General features: G+C 45.6%; 8 protein-coding genes and 1 long non-coding RNA gene across 13 annotated transcripts; 4 read left to right on the top strand and 5 right to left on the bottom strand.

The window, feature by feature from the left end:
- Positions 1-1078: 1078 nt before the first annotated feature.
- On the top strand, positions 1079-2160 carry LOC119551843 (ER membrane protein complex subunit 7 homolog). The gene is made up of 4 exons (XM_037861416.1): positions 1079-1475; positions 1537-1683; positions 1745-1873; positions 1935-2160. The coding sequence occupies exons 1-4, from the start codon at positions 1143-1145 to the stop codon at positions 2055-2057; spliced, it is 732 nt and encodes a 243-aa protein (XP_037717344.1). The 5' UTR covers positions 1079-1142; the 3' UTR covers positions 2058-2160.
- LOC119551842 (exosome complex exonuclease RRP42) lies at positions 2132-3295 on the bottom strand. Its single transcript, XM_037861415.1, has 4 exons — positions 3159-3295; positions 2912-3108; positions 2691-2856; positions 2132-2637 (listed from the first exon to the last, which is right to left on the bottom strand). Exons 1-4 carry the CDS (start codon positions 3213-3215, stop codon positions 2167-2169), a joined length of 891 nt encoding a protein of 296 aa, XP_037717343.1. The 5' UTR covers positions 3216-3295; the 3' UTR covers positions 2132-2166.
- An 80-nt stretch (positions 3296-3375) lies between these two features.
- On the top strand, positions 3376-4373 carry LOC119550863 (proteasome subunit beta type-6). Its single transcript, XM_037859842.1, has 3 exons — positions 3376-3513; positions 3579-4053; positions 4138-4373. The coding sequence occupies exons 1-3, from the start codon at positions 3469-3471 to the stop codon at positions 4290-4292; spliced, it is 675 nt and encodes a 224-aa protein (XP_037715770.1). The 5' UTR covers positions 3376-3468; the 3' UTR covers positions 4293-4373.
- Positions 4363-9136, bottom strand: LOC119550862 (monocarboxylate transporter 12). Of its 2 annotated transcripts, none has more exons than XM_037859840.1 (4): positions 8953-9136; positions 6102-6217; positions 5580-6044; positions 4363-5520 (listed from the first exon to the last, which is right to left on the bottom strand). In XM_037859840.1, the coding sequence occupies exons 2-4, from the start codon at positions 6177-6179 to the stop codon at positions 4651-4653; spliced, it is 1413 nt and encodes a 470-aa protein (XP_037715768.1). In that variant the 5' UTR covers positions 6180-6217; positions 8953-9136; the 3' UTR covers positions 4363-4650. The 2 variants fall into 2 exon arrangements, with proteins under 2 accessions (XP_037715768.1, XP_037715767.1); XM_037859839.1 differs by lacking the exon at positions 8953-9136 and adding an exon at positions 6337-6508.
- LOC119550864 lies at positions 6761-8093 on the top strand. 3 transcript variants are annotated; one of them, XR_005219503.1, is made up of 3 exons: positions 6761-6956; positions 7012-7768; positions 7827-8093. It is a non-coding gene; the product is annotated as an uncharacterized LOC119550864 (long non-coding RNA). The 3 variants fall into 3 exon arrangements; XR_005219502.1 differs by having other exon boundaries at positions 7012-8093; XR_005219504.1 differs by having other exon boundaries at positions 7049-8093.
- A 1591-nt stretch (positions 9137-10727) lies between the features above and the next one.
- LOC119550062 (GTP-binding protein 1) lies at positions 10728-14938 on the top strand. Of its 2 annotated transcripts, none has more exons than XM_037858524.1 (6): positions 10728-10872; positions 12136-12505; positions 12809-12989; positions 13048-13390; positions 13449-14671; positions 14738-14938. In XM_037858524.1, the coding sequence occupies exons 2-6, from the start codon at positions 12235-12237 to the stop codon at positions 14748-14750; spliced, it is 2031 nt and encodes a 676-aa protein (XP_037714452.1). In that variant the 5' UTR covers positions 10728-10872; positions 12136-12234; the 3' UTR covers positions 14751-14938. The 2 variants fall into 2 exon arrangements, with proteins under 2 accessions (XP_037714452.1, XP_037714453.1); XM_037858525.1 differs by lacking the exon at positions 10728-10872 and adding an exon at positions 11908-12064.
- Positions 14939-15387: 449 nt separating this feature from the next.
- On the bottom strand, positions 15388-15853 carry LOC119550064 (protein NCBP2AS2 homolog). The gene is made up of 2 exons (XM_037858527.1): positions 15649-15853; positions 15388-15587 (listed from the first exon to the last, which is right to left on the bottom strand). The coding sequence occupies exons 1-2, from the start codon at positions 15819-15821 to the stop codon at positions 15503-15505; spliced, it is 258 nt and encodes an 85-aa protein (XP_037714455.1). The 5' UTR covers positions 15822-15853; the 3' UTR covers positions 15388-15502.
- On the bottom strand, positions 15816-16503 carry LOC119550063 (mediator of RNA polymerase II transcription subunit 9). Its single transcript, XM_037858526.1, has 3 exons — positions 16276-16503; positions 16074-16137; positions 15816-16017 (listed from the first exon to the last, which is right to left on the bottom strand). The coding sequence occupies exons 1-3, from the start codon at positions 16473-16475 to the stop codon at positions 15853-15855; spliced, it is 429 nt and encodes a 142-aa protein (XP_037714454.1). The 5' UTR covers positions 16476-16503; the 3' UTR covers positions 15816-15852.
- A 532-nt stretch (positions 16504-17035) lies between these two features.
- On the bottom strand, positions 17036-18144 carry LOC119551017. The gene is made up of 3 exons (XM_037860071.1): positions 17808-18144; positions 17407-17747; positions 17036-17354 (listed from the first exon to the last, which is right to left on the bottom strand). The coding sequence occupies exons 1-3, from the start codon at positions 18073-18075 to the stop codon at positions 17202-17204; spliced, it is 762 nt and encodes a 253-aa protein (XP_037715999.1). The 5' UTR covers positions 18076-18144; the 3' UTR covers positions 17036-17201.
- Between the last annotated feature and the right edge of the window lie 432 nt (positions 18145-18576).

Consider the following 18576-nt stretch of genomic DNA (forward strand, 5'->3'; position numbering starts at 1 on the left):
ACCTTTAAATTTTACCTCCGATAACCTATATGTTTGGATTAAAAGTCTAACATTAATTTACGGAAATGATGAAAGTGTGATGAATAATAATTATTACATAGAGCTTTAATCAAAAAGTACATTCTTTTTATATTACATATAACAATAAAAAAGCGGAACCAAATATTTTCTATAAACCTTAAAGTTTACCTCCGATAATCTACATGTTTGAATTAAAAGTCTTACATTAATTAACGGAAATTTTATATTTTTTATTTTTGAAAAATCTTTTTGATGAAATCTTTTTTACTGGTTTTATCATGATAACTATTATAGGGACCAACATTTTAAACAAATTACGGACTTTTACATCCATTGAAATGTCTTTAAGGGGCGGTTTTGTCTGGATGCTTTGAATCATTATCATTGCTTAGATTGCGAACAGAATTTAATTCCCTTTTCAGCATTCGGGCTTGAATCTTAAGTCTTCGGTTCTTGATTTTCAGACGCTTGACCAATACCTTTTTGGGTCTGGGTGCTCTGACTTTTGGTGCCGTTTGAACTTCTGGTGACCTTTGAACTTCTGGGGTCCTTTGAACTTCTGTGGTCTCTTGAACTTCTGGAGTCTGCATTATTGCCTCAAGTTCCTGGGTAAGACTTCCCCAGTCGAAGAGAGGATGTGAGCTTTCCGCATCAGGGAGCTCATTATGACAGGAATCTTCCGGTTGGGCTGCCTTTGGCTTTGATTGTTTTCTATTAATGGGTGCCATATTTCTCTGAGTTTCAGTTTCTTTTATTCTATTAAAGTTTAGTTGTTATTATTCCGGAAATTGTATGTTGTATCTGTCCGAGAGTTGTAAGATCTTTGAAATGAAAAATGACTTCGATCTACGGGGCTACTATATTAACTTATTTTGATATATATTTATGTTTTTGAACGCGTGCGAAAAATCACCTCAAGGGCAAATTATCAGTTTTACAAGATAATGTCTAAAGAAACCTTTTTATTCCAAATTTGAATTTACCGCCTAGATGTTAAATTTAAAATTTTAAAATTTTGTAAATTGTCCAGCCCTGCCATGGGATTTTTCGCCATCCCACGGACGGTCACATTATCGGCTGACAATTGGAAAATTTGGGGAAAAAAGAATTGCAGGCGAATAATGTTCTTTAAGTTACTTATTTTCACGGCGCTCCTCGCCCTGGCCAGCTGCGAAGTTGTCATTGGCCAGGATGAACTGGTGGACGAGGTCTCCGGCCTGTACACAATCGAGGGACGCGTCTCCCCGCCCGACTCCATTTTCCCACCCGCCCAAGGAGGACGAAGTGCTCCGGTGAACAAGGATGCCCCCAAGTGGCAGACCGAGGTCACCCTCTCCATCAACGACGGCGAGTTCAAGGGATTCGTCCGCGAGGATGGCCAGTTCATGATCAGCGGAGTGCCCTCCGGCAGCTACATCCTGGATGTCCACCACCCAGATGTGTTCTATGAGCCGGTGAGTGTACTAAATCCTTTCTAGAAAAGGTCAGCCCTAACACTTAAAAACCCTCTACCAGGTGCGCGTCGAGATCAATCCCAAGGGAAAGTTCCGCGCCCGCAAAGTGAACTTTGTCCAGCCGGCGCAAATCATGCAGGTGCCTTATCCACTGCGCGTGAAGCCATTGATGCCCTTCAAGTACTTCCAGACCAGGGAGCAGTGGAAGGTTGGTTCAGTCCTCAAATCTTGGTATTCTAAACCCAACTAAAACCAATTTTGAATCGCAGATCACCGACTTCCTGTTCAGTCCCATGGTCCTGATGATGGTGCTGCCCCTGCTTCTCATGCTGGTGCTGCCCAAGATGATCAACGATCCCGAGACCAAGAAGGAGATAGACAACCTGCAGTTCCCCAAGGTGAAAATCATGAATCTTGTATAGATATGCCCTATAATAAGGACCATTTCCTACTTCACAGATGGGCAACGATATGCCCGAGATCAGCGAAATGCTGACTTCCCTGCTGACGGGCAAACAGCCCGAACCCAAGGAGAAGAAGCCAGCTCCAGCTGTCAGGCAGACCAAGAAGCGCAAGGAGTAGAAGCTGGCCGCCAGATTGCTTTTAGCCATAAGCCTGTTGAGAGCCAACGAGCTCAAAGTCAGAGTCATTTCGAGTAAATAGTAAATTTTCATTATAAGCCAAAGCCGCTTTATTTGAGAAATCCAACAATCTGCGGTCGCTTGGGACCAACGCGCTCCTGCTCTTGCTTCAGCATTTTGATTAGCAGTTTATCCAGGTGCTCGCCTATGGACAGGCCCAGCTGGAGGCAGTTGCGCATGGTGTCGCGGTGCATGGCCCCACCGCCCGTTAAATGGGTACCCGAAAGGTATGGTTCGCAATTGCGCATGGAAACGGAAACCACTACGCTGACTGTGCTGCAGACCTCCTCCTCCGCCGAAGGATCCACAAGGCTGTAGTCGCCGATCTTGCAAACGGTGACCAAAAGCGGAACAGTCTCAATGCCGATGCGGGTGCAGTCGTATGGATTGTCGGATATGATGAGGTCTGTAATGCCGGCATCCAAAAGCGTGGCCGTCACCCTGGGCAACTTGGTGTTGAACAAGGCTGCTTTGGCGGCCAAGGAAACGGCGTCATGAAGATTGCCGCCGCACTCCAGAATCTTCAAGAACAGATACTGTAACATGGAGAAACTAAGACGGTGTATAGCCTCACCAAGATGTCTATGTAAAGCTTCCAGCACTGCTGACCCGGAATGAGGCACAAGGTGCGGTAGTCAAAGGCCAGCGGCGATTCGTAGGCGTTCTGTAGGGACAACACCAGTTCCTGGGCCAGATCCGAGCCTCCGCGACCCTCAAACTCTGGCGTGGCATTGGCGGAACTGAAAGGCATCTAGTGGTTATCTTACATTTGCTTAGATTCACTTGCTCCCTTACCAATCCACAAAGAACTCCAGTTTGCCAAATTCAGGCGTGAGAGGATTTGGCACATCGATCTCGGTTTTCACGCCCACCAGGATGTCTGTGTTGGCCAGCCGCAGGCGGGCGGAGCCACTAGCATTGCTCACCAGTCCGGTCTCCAGCTCCATGGGCCGGTAATCCCGGCGAGAACGTCCATCGCAGCGAAAGTCGTCCTGAAAAGGATGTTATTTCAAGTACAATTAAAACTTTCCAAATAGCTCACCTCCACGCCGTGTAGTATATAGGTTTTCTCAGCCTCGCTCAGTGCAACATAGGCCATTTTAAACTTAGTTTAATTAATTAAATGCTTAAAACATATATCAAAACAAACTCAACATGTGCAATGGCGATAGTAATTTATAAACCAGGGCTACTGGAAGTTCCTTTTATCGATAGTTCGATTGGAGCATTTTCCAACACTAGAAAATTCCATGACTTGTAACACTGTCAAAAACAAGCCAGTCATTTCGTGCGGCTTTTCAACTCAATAAACAGCAATTGTAAATTGATTTGTGACAAATCTAAGGCTCAAAATGCTTCCAGACTTTGATTTTACCGACACGCCGGTCAGCACTGGTGTAAGTATGCTGAATGTAGACCTTGGAGAAGCTTACTTTAAGTCCAATCTCCTCCTGCTTTGCAGACCACCATCATGGCCGTGGAATTCGACGGCGGAGTGGTCATTGGGGCCGATTCCCGCACCAGCTCGGGCGCCTATGTGGCCAACAGGGTCACCGACAAGCTGACCCGCATCACGGATAAGGTTTACTGCTGCCGCAGTGGTTCCGCCGCCGACACCCAGGCTATCGCCGACATTGTGGCCTACTCGCTGAACTACCACGAGAACCAGACCAACAAGGAGGCCCTGGTCTTCGAGGCTGCCTCAGAGTTCCGCAACTATTGCTACAGCTACCGCGAGTCCCTGCTCGCCGGCATTATTGTGGCTGGCTGGGATGCACAGCGCGGAGGGCAGGTGTACAGCATCCCCTTGGGCGGCATGCTCACCCGCGAGTCCTGCACCATCGGCGGTTCCGGCTCCAGCTTCATCTACGGATTTGTAAGGGAGCACTACCGCCCCAACATGCAGCTGGAGGAGTGCGTCGCGTTTGTCAAGAAGGGTGGGTGCAAAATCCATCGAGAAAATCAAATCATACTACCTTTCATTGCCCACATACTTATCCTATTCCAATCTCTCCCCACAGCTGTCCAGCACGCCATTTACCATGACGGCAGCTCCGGCGGTGTGGTGCGCATTGGCATCATCACCAAGGATGGCATCGAGCGCCGCATCTTCTACAACACAGAATCGGGCGCATCTGCCGTCTCCAGCACTCCCAGCTTTGCCTCCTCAGCATAAATATTAAACGTACCCCAATAAGATCGATCGGCGGTGGAGTTGAAAACTCGCCTCATTCAAATAAACTTGGTTTTTGTAATACGGATACTTGTTTAATTTTTATTTTGGCTCTTATGGCAGTACAAAAAGTTAAGTCTCTACGGGCTAAATGGTAATAAATAATCGAAAACCTAAGCCTAAAATGCATAGTCATACAAATAGTGCTGTTCCTGGCACTGGTCCTTGGTCACAACCCAGATAACTACTGCGGCGAGGCCAGAAGCTTCCCTCCAGGAACACATTCTGCCGCCTATCACATGACAGTCAATACCGAACTTCCTCACTTAAAAATACTATCCAGACCAGTGACGACAGCTATTTACGAATTGAGCTTGGTCACCTCTTCGGGTGCGTCCATAGATTGCGTCTCAATGGACTTGGTGGCACGTCGCTGCCTGCGGTGGCGGTAGAAGATCTCCGGCGTCCAAACCAAAACCACCAGCAGCAGTATCGCTCCCTGAACGTACAGGCAGATGATGTAGGAATCTGCGTAGTCTCGCACCCATCCCAGCAGCTGACCCACTGTGATGACAATAAGACCCTTGGACATCATGCTCAGTCCCAGTCCGCCGGCCAGTTTGTCTGAGCGACAATGCGCCGATATGGTGAGATTGTTGTTAATCACGGTGGCTGACTTCATCATGCCCGTTAGCACCGACATGGAGATGATCACCGGGAGCGATTGACTCTCGGCCAGCACACAACGGGCGACGAAAAGTCCAGCGATGCCGATCAGGAATACGACACGGTAGGGGATTCTCAGGTGATCCGTGATAATGGGCAGTAGCAGGCGGCACACAATATCGGCTCCTGCCACCACGGACATGCAGAAGGCCACCAACTGGCTGTTCAGTTTGGCTGTTTGTCCAAGAAAGCCCGGGAAGATCATGGTGAAGTTAATGGTGGCCGTGTAGACTAGGGCCATGCCCACAATGATGCTCCAGAACACCAGATCCTTGAGCAGCTCCAGATCCATGGCCTGCACCAAACGCTGTGCCATTCGGCTGCACAGAGTATCTGCTTTCGGTGGGCTAACCTCGCTCTTGCTTTGGTTGGAAGAAACAATCACAACTTGCAGGGGACTAGATTGAGTCTTGTCGACATCTCCCTCGGCCAGCAGTCGAATGTGTCTGCGATTGTTGTGCTTGGCAGGCGGATTAAGGGGTTTCAAGAAGACGGCACCAATGAGCTGTAAAGTAATTGGTGCTATTAGCAATGGTTTCAGATGAACTAGTACTCCACACTTACTCCAAGTAGCGATAGGCAGGACATGGCCAGGACTGCATAGCGAAAGCCATGGTTCTCCAGGAAATAACGCACCAGATGAGGGATAAGCACCTGTCCCATGCCAGCACCTGCTAGTGAGACACCCACAGCCCGTCCGCGCTTGCTGCTGAAGTAGGAATTGATGGCCATGAACGTGGAGGGCGAGATGAGGCCCAATCCAAAGCCCACGAACAAGCTGTAGCCCACAATGAAGTGCCAGCTCTGGGTGGCAAAGGCGCAAAGAGTCAGACCCAAGGAGACAAGGACACAGCCTGTGGCGGCCACATTTCTAGGCTTAAAGCTCTTGATGGCGGGTCCAATGAAGAGGCCGGAAAAGTTGAGGGCCAAACTGTTTAGATTGGTGATCAGGGCCGCCGTGAAGGTGTCTCCCTGCAGCTCGCCCGCAAAGAGCTGGCCAAAAACCGAAAGAATGGATTGGTTGGTCATCTGTGGGAGGGTATTTATGAGTAAGTGTTTTAATATAGGGTTAGGTAGTATTCTTACATTGATCAAGGCCACGGCGGCCACAACAACCCATCCATAGCCGCCATCGGGGACAACGCGGTTCGCCTGTCCATCCATATCCGTGCTCTCCGGGTTTCTCGACGAGATTAAGTCGGCTGTAAATAGGCAAGCAGAACGGAGATAAGATGGTTGTTAAAACGTCTGCTTTTGTTTATTGTGTCTAAACTCAGGTGAAGAAATGTGCGTCCCGATAAGCCAGCCAAATCGCACTTACACATCGCGGGCAAGGTAAACGGCTGCGGCTCGTCTCGGAGCTTTCGCCCAACTGCGTGGCCATTTCGTAAACAACGTATTAACAAATTAAGCCGAATTAAAGCTTAAATTAAAATAAATTAATCCCAAAGTCGCAAAAATTTGAGGAGTCAGTATGACCTTTGCGTGAATGCCAAAAAATGCGTATTTTCATAAAACTGCGCATCTATGCTGCACCTGATTTTAAACTTAATTGTTTGTGTTTTATGAAAATTTTAAATTAAGCCACCTTTTTTATTTCTTAATTTTTATCAGTGTTTAATAAATTTTGAAATGCTACTAAAAACAAAAAAAGGATGTAACAGCAAGTATGGGATTTTTAAACCACAAAACTATGGTCCTATTATTCGCGGTCTGTTATCGATAACAGTTAGTTGTGACAACAATCAGCTGTGCTTACTTGTAATTGTTTATAGTTCATTCGAAACTATTTTATGCATTTACTGACTTAGTTTAAATGCAAATGCCTTGTGTTCTGTGCTCTAAGACTGGTAATGATGCAAACTGCATATATAATTTGCCTCGGAAATGTTCACTGAGGCTTACGTTGGTTGCATCGTGGAGAAACACTTTTGGATTCAGGTAAACAAAACTAGACATTTTGGGTTTAATATTAACTAGGATTTCTTAATTCAAGATCTCGGTCCTACGACTATGTGGGCGTCGTCTTCTAGGTGGATCTGCTGCGTTTCCTCATCTATCTGAGTGTGGATGAAGCCCGCTGGAGCAAAAGGTTCCAAAGGAGAGACATGCACCAGAAGTGGATGCCATCATTTACAAGGAACCCTTGCTGAAGAACGAGCAAGCAATGAGCCTAATAGGACTTACCCATATGTCGGTCTTAAAGGGTGCTAGCGAGGAATTGAAGATGGTACCTAAGCAAAGAAACCTCAACTATATTGAAATCGAGTTCCCCTTAGTAGTCTTATTAATTTCTGCTGTGCCTGAGGATAAGGAGGAGCATGATATCTTGCCCAGAAACTACATCAGCGGTAACGAAGAGATGGAAAAGGAGCAAGAGGACTTTAAAAAATCCCAGGCGAAGCCAACAATCCGTGGATACTCTTGATATTTTCCACCTAGTATACAATGAAGCAGCGTGACCGGCTGGTTCATTAGAATTTTTATGCTGTGATGTCTGTGAACAATCGATCAGAGGAAGCAAAGCCTTGGCCAGGCTGATAGAGGAACACAAGGGCACGCCGCAGGCAGCTATAAAGCTAGACCTGCGGGATTTTATGCTACCAACCATTTGACTCACCACATAACAAAGCAGCATACTGTCAATCGTGCTCTTCCTGAAGATCTAGAACAGTCTGCAGGAGCACCATCACCTACACCCGCATCGGGAACCTAAGTGCGATAAGACCTTCATGGGACCAAACGAGCTGAGGGTAATCTTAGCAAGATTATTAACCCCTTTTGTCAGCTATAAATAGAATTTCTTTGGAGAACACATGACTACTCACAGGGGAAAGGTGACCTACACTTCCACACCTACAGGAATGCCCAGCGAAAGAAGGTGCACCGCAAGAACTGGAAGGAGCACCGCCACCAGCGGATGAATCATCCTCGAAAATCGGACCGTAACACCAGGCAGGATGATGGGATCGGAGGGGAGGAGTGATAACAACACCCATTAGCCCTGCAGCACGAGCTAGCCCTAGGTGACCCTTTGACCCAATAAAAACCAAATGAGACACGGCGCGGGGTAAACAATTTGTAAGATCTTTAATTGAAAACCCTGTTTCGATGGGATCAACCGGCTGAAACCGGTTCGTCCATCTGCACCCTGATCATCTCGAACTGGTATAACGGACATCGGAGCCAGCGTTATCAGTGATTAAGGTCGAATATGGTAATTTATATAGATGCATATAGCACATGGTTCAGTTTGAATACTCTTGTTTTGACGACGACCAGCCGCGATGCCAGGCTCAGGCGGACGGACAAACCGGTTCGAGTCGGTTTCGAAAAAGTGGATTTGCTCCTTATCAGCGAATTGGCATTATCATGCTTAGTTCAAAGGTACCATCGATCGGAGTGTTTATAAACATTCTAGTCTTCTGAGGATTCTTCAATCTGTGCCATAGAAATGACGAGACAAGTTCTGTTGGTTTGTTTTTTGTTCTTTGCTAAGGTCTTATTTACCAATGGAATATTTTGAATCCCCCTCGATCCCTGACCTCTTTTGTACCTCCCCTAAGTCAATTGTGGTTCCCACTGGTTTAAGTGATTCCCAGGACTATATTCTTTTCACTATTTTTATGGGGAGCTAATAATTGTAATCTTGCAGTAATATAATCGCCAGACTAAACGAAAGCTATTATGACTGATTCCCTGCCTGATTTTGGTTTAATAGAATACTGTAACAGCCTTACTCGCAATTGTTGGTTGCACAACTAATTAATACAGGAATATACAGCAATTGAATAAATCCCAATGAGTTAACATAAAAGTTTAATTTAAGTTTTAGTAACTTTAGTTTTTTACTAACATATTTAGTATGTTTTGTGCTCCTATTCCCCAATTTTATTTATAATCTAAAGCAAATAATATGATCAAAATTGACACTTACTGGTTGTAATTAGGTAGTTTAAATATTCACTGTCACTGGAGCCAAATTTGTTTACTTTTCAAGACTTTGTTTGCTTAATTTCACACTATCACTGTGCCGCTGTGGCTTTTCTAGATTTTGATGCTTATCGCGCGACGAGCAAATATTGTTTGAATAGAATGCCAGTCCCGCTGCCTTTATACTCTTGAATGGGACCTGAAACCAATGCAAAACAGGCTATTTCCTGTTTATATGGCGAGGTTTAATTTCGCAACTCGGTTGGCGCCAAGGAATCGATTACTATCGATTGCTAATGAATTGGCTACTATTACAAATGTTTGTATTCGAAAAGGGTTCTAGGTTTAATATTTGAAATGTTTATTTTGACTGAATTTCCTAAAACACTACATACAATTGTAACACCCGATAGTTTAGTGAAACTTTATCTTTCAGAAGGTGTGAGGGATATAGGACGGTACCCACATTTTTTTTTTATTATTGTAAATCTTTTTTATAACTTAACTTAGAAAAGCTATTTGGCATCAATTCTAATCCCCCCAAAAAGTTTTTTACAGCGCCTCTGCCTGCACCCACCTCGCTCAGCCGCTGTAGTTGACTCTTTCTCTGCCTCTGTTGATACTCCACCTTCTCTAGGCATCAGTAGAAGCTTTCTTAAGGGCCTTAGTCGGCGGAAGTGAAGTCGCACCTGCTTGAGTGACTGTGCTTTCCACATTCTTTGGTTTCTCTTAATGCAGGTGCTTATTCAGAGCATTCATATTCGTGCTCCATGATGACCAGTAGGACTTCGACTTTCATGTAGATGGATTGACATCCCTGAAATTGATTGGCGGGTATCGCAAGGAGCAACAGTAATGCGGATACCGGCAGACGATTCCCAATTCGCAACTACGACTGCATGGGTACACTTCTTTTTCGGTAGCTGAACTTTGAAGGTGATCCTCATCACCTTCAGACTGGCACCTCCTAGCTGTAGGATTTGATACCTGGCATCCGACAAGGCAAAACACCACCATCTGTTAGGTACCAACTTGTAGAGCTTACGACAAACACCTAGATTGGTAGGAAAAGCTGGAAGCGGATTTACTCTCCGAGGAGCTCGTCAGCGTGATCCAATGGTGAGGCACTTAGCCAACCTCTACAGCCAAAGTAGGCCTGAAACTGCTCCAGCGTAGGGTCACTCAATGGGTATGAAAAAATCAAGTCCCATTGGAGGCCTCCCTTTGCTACGTAGCGTAAGAGACATGGATGGCACCTGGCATCTCAACCTTTTGAAAAGTTTACTGTGCTGCAGGAACTCCACTCCATCAAAGAGATTATTTTTGCTAACTCCACCGTTTCCATCGCCTCCCCCTTGAATGGTACAGAAGATGGTTTAATCATTAAGACGCCATTAGAATAGGAGCCATTAGAATACTCAGAATTATCATGGGAGCAACTTGGCTGGGACATCTAAAGCTTGTGGCTTTTTCCATCACGAATTTCTTGTTTTGGGTTTGTTTACCTTTTTGCGCTAGAGATGGCAGGTGTTTTAGTGTTGTGGAGCATCGACAGTTATCGATATATATGCTAGGAACTGTAGCATTGGGGGTACTCTTCCTTTAAAAAAGCTTAACAAGCTGCTCTGCCAAAGAAAACAATTGCAATTATTGCAGAATATAACAACTTTCAACCCAGTTTCGTGTTATGTTGATATTACCATTATTCCAATTAGTTTTTAATAAGAGACTGATATCGATAGGCCGCATCAGGTACATCCGATATTCAATCGATCTGGTAACGCCGTGCGGTACGTGGCTTCGGGACACGGAAAACAATTTTACAGGAAAAGCTAAACAAATTATGTACAATTCGCTTTAAAAACTATAACCAATAGAGGCAGACACCCGGCGGACAGGAGGAGCACAAAAGGCTATATGAACTGTAAGTGGCGTGGCGAAGATCCTTGTTTGTTTTCCCCCGTTCCCCAGTGTCCTTTCACTTTTAATTGCCCAAGTTCAACATACAACTACAATGGTCAATTCAGCTGATTTACTGTTTATATGGTTACTCAATGGCCACTACCAAACTTTCCCTCACCTCCCGCCGCTCCAGCAAAACCAGAAAATTGGCGCATAATATGCAAATTTTGTGTTTGTTTTGGTTTGCCAAAATATAAATGTATGTATGTTTGTACGCAAGTACATGGTACATATGTTTGGCGCACACAAACATACATATATACAGATTACCTGCGCTCTTTGTTTGCCGCCTATAAATAAACGGCGAAAAATGCGTACTAACTAATGCCATTTGTTGCTATTTATCTGCGCTTTGTGTACGTCAACAAAGCGTTATTATATAAACAAATACAAATCGGCCATCAGCTGTTCTTAACCCATGATGGACCTGTTTGTTGTGGCTTCGGGTCTTTCATAGAGATTGTGAATAAACTTGGGGATTCAGAGACGCAAGTCTTTACTTTCTTGGAAATGGATTATACTACTGGTGTTTTATTATTATAAACAAGTACAAGTTGATATCAATACATTTGTAATGCCAAAATGAAGTGGAACAATGGGCTTATCAAATATGTGCATACATATATATCTTAGTAATATTTTATTACCCTAATAATAGTCATTTCACTTTGAAACGAAATGCGGATATTTCTTATATGTACACTCTTTTTGAGCTCTCTTCTGTTATCTTTTAAGCCTCTCTTTGGAGTGCACAATATTATGCTAATATTGCATCATGCGTAGATTCTACTTTCCTTACTTGTTCATCCTTAAAATTATTTAAAAATCTAGGATCCAAATTGCCAAAAATTATAACTAGGGTTAAATAGAACAAACGCGATAGCAGTAATTTCACTTTCTAACAAAATGTTTGAAGAATGCGGGGGTTTCCCCCGGGAAACTCTCTTCCTGCTCTCTCTTCTTTCACCCCTCTCTTTGGAGAACCCAAGTAGAACGAATATTGCATCATGCGAAGCTTCGGATTTCATCATCCTCATGGTCTGCTATAAAAGCGGCGTCGCTGGCTTCTTCAATTTTATTTCACCATCGCAATGCAAGCAGCAAACACATGGCATAAGACGAAAGCACAACTCAGTCCAATGGGCGTGGGATAGGTGGGGATTGCCTCCGGTCTCCAAGCAACACCACCTTCTAACCGGATGCACTTCCTCTCTGATCCTTGCAGAACTCATCAAACACCAAGCATCACCATCAACCTGCACACTCACACACAGATTCCAATGATTCCAAGGATACAGTGAGGCAACCGATAATCACCAGCACTATGAATAACGTACAGAGCGCCCCAAATGGCGGGGCAGGGGGCGTGGCCGTGGGAGTGGGCGTGGGCATCAAGACGGCCCGGAGTAACATCTTCAACGTGGATGGCCTGCCGCAGCAGATGGCCGCCATGAGCGTGGACTACTCCAGCATAAGGGGCAAGGATGTCCTGGTCCAGCCCACCGACGAGCAGATGGAGCTGCTGCAGAAGAGGCTCCAGGACCGCATAGCCGACAACTGCGGGGAGACCATCTACGAGATTGGCGTGGGCGAGGGTGAGTTCTTCCAAAAGATGACTGGGTGTACTTATTAAAGTTGGTATAAAGTATTGAGGTTTCCAGAATATTGTTGTACCCTCATCATTCCTAATAGTGATTCACGCCATTGGATTTCGTAATTTTTTGAAAGAAGTTAATAACCAGACAATGAATCAATCAGGCTGTCATGATATATTAATTGGGACAAAGTTAAAATATAAATTGAGTTTTAAAAACCCTTTAAAAAATACAACTTAAAGTTTAAATATATTTTCACCCTCACCGAAATCTGTACTAATTGTATGCCCATTTTCATAACAGATGGCAGCGACAATGGCCTGAATCCGGAGCAGTTCGAGGCCTCTGTGGCCACGCTTCATCTTCTGGCGGCCAATATAGATGCGGATGTGGTCAAGCTGCGTGAGCGGCGGGCAGAGAAGGGCCAATCGGCGCAGTTCCTCATCCGAAAGCATATCGAGACGACCGACTTTATGGAGATAAGGTGAGTTAAAATGGTAATATTTCTAAAGAGGTGATCTAACCGTTTTCCCATTCACCAGGGTGGCCGTTGTGGGCAATGTGGATGCTGGCAAATCCACGCTGCTGGGCGTTCTCACCCACGGGGAGCTGGACAATGGTAGGGGCCATGCGCGGCAGCGACTATTCCGTCACAAGCACGAAATCGAGAGTGGGCGCACCAGCTCCGTGGGCAACGACATTCTCGGTTTCGATGGAGTGGGCAATGTGGTTAACAAGCCGGACCATGGTCACCTGGATTGGGTAAAGATCTGCGAGAACTCGGCCAAGGTGATCACCTTCATCGATCTGGCTGGGCACGAGCGTTACCTGAAAACTACGGTCTTTGGGATGACAGGACATGCTCCCGACTTTGGTATGCTGATGGTGAGTACATCTCTTCAGCAATCTTATCGGGTATTAACTCTTGATTTATTCTTCCCAGATTGGCGCCAATGCTGGCATCATCGGCATGACCAAGGAGCATCTGGGTCTGGCTCTAGCCCTTGCCGTGCCCGTCTTCGTGGTGGTCACCAAGATTGACATGTGCCCGGCCAATGTCCTGCAGGAGAACATGAAGCTGCTGTTCAAGATGCTCAAATCGCAGGGCTGCCGGAAGGTGCCGGTAGTAGTGCGCTCGCACGACGATGTCGTTCTAAGCGCCACGAATTTCGTTAGCGAGCGTTTGTGCCCCATCTTCCAAGTGTCGAATGTGACCGGTGATAATCTGGAGCTGCTCAAGATGTTCCTTAACCTGTTAAGCACGCGCATGGCCGGCTCCGAGAGTCTGCCTGCCGAGTTTCAGATAGACGATGTATATTCGGTGCCGGGTGTTGGCACTGTGGTCTCCGGCACCTGCCTCCAGGGCACCATCCGGCTAAACGACGGTCTGATGCTGGGCCCAGACGCAGTGGGTGGATTCGTGCCAATCACCATCAAGAGCATCCATCGCAAGCGGATGAACGTGGCACGCGTGCGCTGTGGCCAAACGGCAAGTTTTGCGCTAAAGAAAATCAAGCGGGCCTATCTGCGCAAGGGCATGGTGATGGTGTCGCAAGATCTCAAGCCGCAGGCCTGCTGGGAGTTCGAGGGTGAGATCCTAGTGCTGCATCACCCCACAACGATATCGGCACGCTACCAGGCCATGGTGCATTGCGGCAGCATCCGCCAGACGGCCTCAATCATACACATGTCGCGCGATTGCCTGCGAACGGGCGACAAGGCACATGTGAAGTTCCGTTTCATCAAGCAGCCGGAATACATACGCGCCGGTCAGCGGCTGGTCTTCCGCGAGGGACGCACCAAGGCGGTGGGCAACATCCTGCGCCCGCTGCCGAATGCTGCCGCCTCCCCGTATCGCCCCAAGCCCGCCAAGATGCAGTCACGTTCGCAGAACGGCGGCAGCAATGGCAGCAACAACCAGCACCGCCAGCAGGGCCAGGGCAGCTCCTCGGGAGCGGGATGCAGCAAGGATGCCGGCGATGAGAAGCAGAACGGCGACAAGCGCGAGGACGGCAGTCGGCGGGGCGGCAAGCGGAAACGAAATAATCGGCCAACTCCGTCTGGCGGTGGAGCAGGCCAATCCAACGGCTCGGCCGCTTTGGGCCTGCCGCTCGGCGAGATTTCCTCGTCGTCCTCCGCTGAAGTTGGGTCGACGGGTCTCACAGAGTAAATTTTGTTCTTTCTAGTTTTGTAAGCTAAAGTATTTTTGAAATCTATTTTCTTACTCTCCAGTCCGGACTTCTGATCTGAAGGGGCGTTTGCCTCAATAAACTGTTCCGTGTCCCCTTCTCGTCCATTGTACACTGTGCGAAATGCCAAACCGAATTCGATATTCTTTTTGTTCTCTAGGCTTAAGACTAAAAATGTCACAGCAACATGAATTTTATTTTAGTTGTCTTTTCACTAAATAAACGTGGATTTATCGACCCTTAATGTTCTTATTTTCTATTATACTTTTAACCAAAACTGGTATTCCAAGGCCACATGTAATTTTCTATTATATCTTTAAGAACTCAAGTGACAAGACGTTGCAGATGTGTTTTAAGTTAGGACCAAAAATTTCAATGTACATTTAAATTGATTTAAAATATTCATCGGCACGAAAGAAAAAATGATTACTTATAAAGTTTAAAGCGTTGTGAATGCATACATTTCGGTTATTTTTTGATTCTGTAAAACTAATGTTTCAGAATGACAATCTGAATTCCTCTTCTTTTGTTAACTAGATTAAAGATCACTTGTGCGGAAATTGAATAATGACCTATCTAGTTTCTCAATCAACTTAATAAAAGCAATTTTCTTCACTACAATGTTGATTTTTAGTTTACCTTTTAATCTCCTGGACGTCGCCTACTCGCCGCCTTCAAAAAAGTTCTTGGAGATGGAGTTTAATGTTCTGACTTTAATGTTTATTCATCTGTGTTTACTAAAGTTGACTAAAATTTATCTTGCCGCGTATATACAATTGCTGTAGTTGACCAAGTTACTAACTGATTCCTAGTTCTTTTTCTTGTTGTTGAGCTCCTTCTTGACTCCCTCCAGTTCTTGTCTTACATTATTCTTGAACATGTTGACGAAGGACCTGCAAGAATTGACAAGAATTCGTTAGCTCAATAATCTCGTTGATACATTTGGACACCCACTTGAAGCGCTCTGGCGTCATCTCGTGCAGTCCCTGCTCCCTGGCCAAGCTCTTGGTGCGGTACATGAGGGAAACGACCATCTGGGCAGCCCGTCTCATGGGGTAGCTATCCGCCATGCGTTGGATGAGCTGCTCGTTGTTGGCCAGGTAGCGCATCAGCAGTCGCAGCACCATCTTGCCGGGTCCTCTGGCTCCTGGATCCTGCCTAGAACTCTGTGTCCTTGTACTTGCGTATCAGCTGCTGCTTGAGCTTAAGCTGATTTCGCAGTAGCTCCAATCGCTGTTGCTGCTCCTCCTTGTTGAAATCGATGCCGGGTAGCTGGCGGATTTGCTCGCGGGCGGACTCGAAGCGTTTCTGCAGCTCAAAGATCTGCAAGGAAGGTGATAGGTTAAAATCTTAGGAGCTCTGTGCATATAGAGACCCACCTTGTGATTGCAATCCTGGGACTCACGGAGCTTCACGGCGTTCTCGAGAGGATCCTTTTCCACGCTGAAAAGCACAAAGACACCTGGTTATATAAGATCGCGTTTTAAGTGCGCATTTGCTGACGCATTGTGGCTATTTTTTGATTTCTCGGCATTATCCGCAGAGGTTCATTAGCCCCAAAAAAGCGTTTTGCCAACCCACCAGCGCACAATGTCGTAGATTATCGGCAGAATCTCGATGTCCAACTGGTCCACGGTCAACTGGCCGCCGATTCCGTTGGATGTCTGGGTCTCCTGCGATATGGTGGGCTCGAAGGGGGAGTTGGAAGTCTGCACCAGGCCGTCGGCGGTTAGGATGGGTTTTCTGTCCTCGATCTGATTGTTTGGCGACAAATCCATCATAAAAAACCCGAATCAAACTTCCAGCGTGAGAAACAGTAGGACCTTACCGTGAATGCTCAATAATACCAAATATACTAAAAGTGTATTTTTTCCCGACACTTCACTAGCTATTTAGCTATTTTCCAGCTCCTTGACATACATTCTTTTTACATGTATCGGAAAATTGTACATGAATATCCTTCATGAATATTTTTTGCCGCCGAACTTTATGAATCTTTCCAGTTCAAATCATGAAAATGGAAACAAGACCATTTTATGACAGACAAATTAAAAAGTCAATAGAAATTATAAATCCAAATCTAAATCTGTTTGTCTTTAAAACTGTAACAGAATCAAAACAAACACAAAATGTAGCTCCTATCCTTCATGAATATTTTTTCCCGCCTAAGTTTATGAATCTTCCCAGTTCAAGACATGAACATGGAATCAGGACCATTTTATGACCGACAAATTTAATCAAAAGTCCCCTACAATCAAATTAAAAAGTCAATAGATTTATAAAACCAAATCTAAATATGTCTTTAAAACTGAAACAATTTCAAAACAAACACAAAATGTAGCTCGGTTTTAAAAAATTGCTAATGTATTATAAACGTTTTCTATTAAACGTTATTGCGACTAAAATTTTGTTACAGGACAAAAGATATGGGGAAAAGGGGCTTGGGTGTTTAAACACATTCACAAACAATTTAATAACTAACAATACAAAGCCCACTAAAAGTCCTTTTAAGACTTTTCGGGAGGCCGTTGGAGGGGCGACTTGGGCGGGGGCGTGGCCGACTTGCTGCAGGACACGAACTCCTTGCTGGGCTGCACACAGCTGTTTTCGCGATCGTAGATGCCGAGGAAGGTGCGGCAGTTGGAGCAGTAGAGGTACTCCTACATTTATAATATTATTATTAACATTTCATTCCAGATAGATAGATCTTACCTTGTTGTCCGAGGACATCAGGCAGGGCAGAAAGCACAGGGGCCAGCAGGAGACCACCCAGGCGGCGCAGCATCCGTTGTCCACGATCTCCGAGGCGGCCTTGATCAACGGACGCTTGCTGCAGGCGCAGCAGGGGCAGAAGATGCGACCCTCCGCTGGAGCCCAGCGCTCGATGGAGGCCCGATAGGAGCTCCTTCGATGGGAGGTAGCCTTGTCCACAGGACGTGGACATGGACATGGGCAGCTGGGCTTCTCCGTCTTCGAGGAGGCTCCACTGCAGGCCACCGGCTCTCCAGCCCCGGAACCACCACTTCGAGTGGAACTTTTCTTCTTGGCCATGTCTGTCCATTAGATATATTCAAATTTTTCAAATTTTAAACCCTCTATAGCTTAAGACTTACACTTTTCCGCCTCCTCCGCCATCTGTGACTCCGAGAGACCCGTCATCTTGCTGATCTTCGAGAGACGCTCTTCGCTGATACCATGATCCGCGGCCAGCTTGTGCAGATTCTTGATCTTATCGCTGGTCACCGCATAGATCTCCGGGTGATCCTTCTCGATGTGGCGCACCAGTTCGCTGGTATCGTAGCGGGAGCAGCGGATCACTTTCATGCAGTGCAGACATCGCAGGGACTGCATGTCACAAGGTTGCTGACTTGCCTGGGACATGGTTTTCCTAACTATTTAATTCTAGGGTTTTTGAACAATGGGAGTACAATGAATCACCTTTGACGTCGACTGAAAGTCGTTTAGTCACAGCCGCCTTAGGATAACATGAATAATACACAGAGATAAAAATCCAAGAGCATTGTTCTTGAATTGAGAACATTCGTTCTTAAAAAGCGTGTAAGTACATTTTCTTATCAACGTTCTCAATACTAGAACGAAATGGTGAGAAGAGAAAATAGAAAAAAATAGTTTATTTGTTGAGATATACAATGTACATAAATACCGCCATTTCAACTTGATTCGAGGAAAATAAAAAATGTTCAACTTTAGAATGTCGTTCTATTTCAAAGAACATTTTTAACTCAGATGAGAACGTCAGAATTATCTCTGAGTATGAATTGTTGAATATACTTCCTTTTCTTTATAATTTATAGCAAGCTAGACATATTTGATAAGAATAAATGCGTCTTACCAGTTCATTGAATAGAACGTGAATAATTG

The sequence above is a fragment of the Drosophila subpulchrella genome, chromosome 2R (genome assembly GCF_014743375.2).
Source record: "Drosophila subpulchrella strain 33 F10 #4 breed RU33 chromosome 2R, RU_Dsub_v1.1 Primary Assembly, whole genome shotgun sequence".
NCBI lineage: Eukaryota > Metazoa > Arthropoda > Insecta > Diptera > Drosophilidae > Drosophila > Drosophila subpulchrella.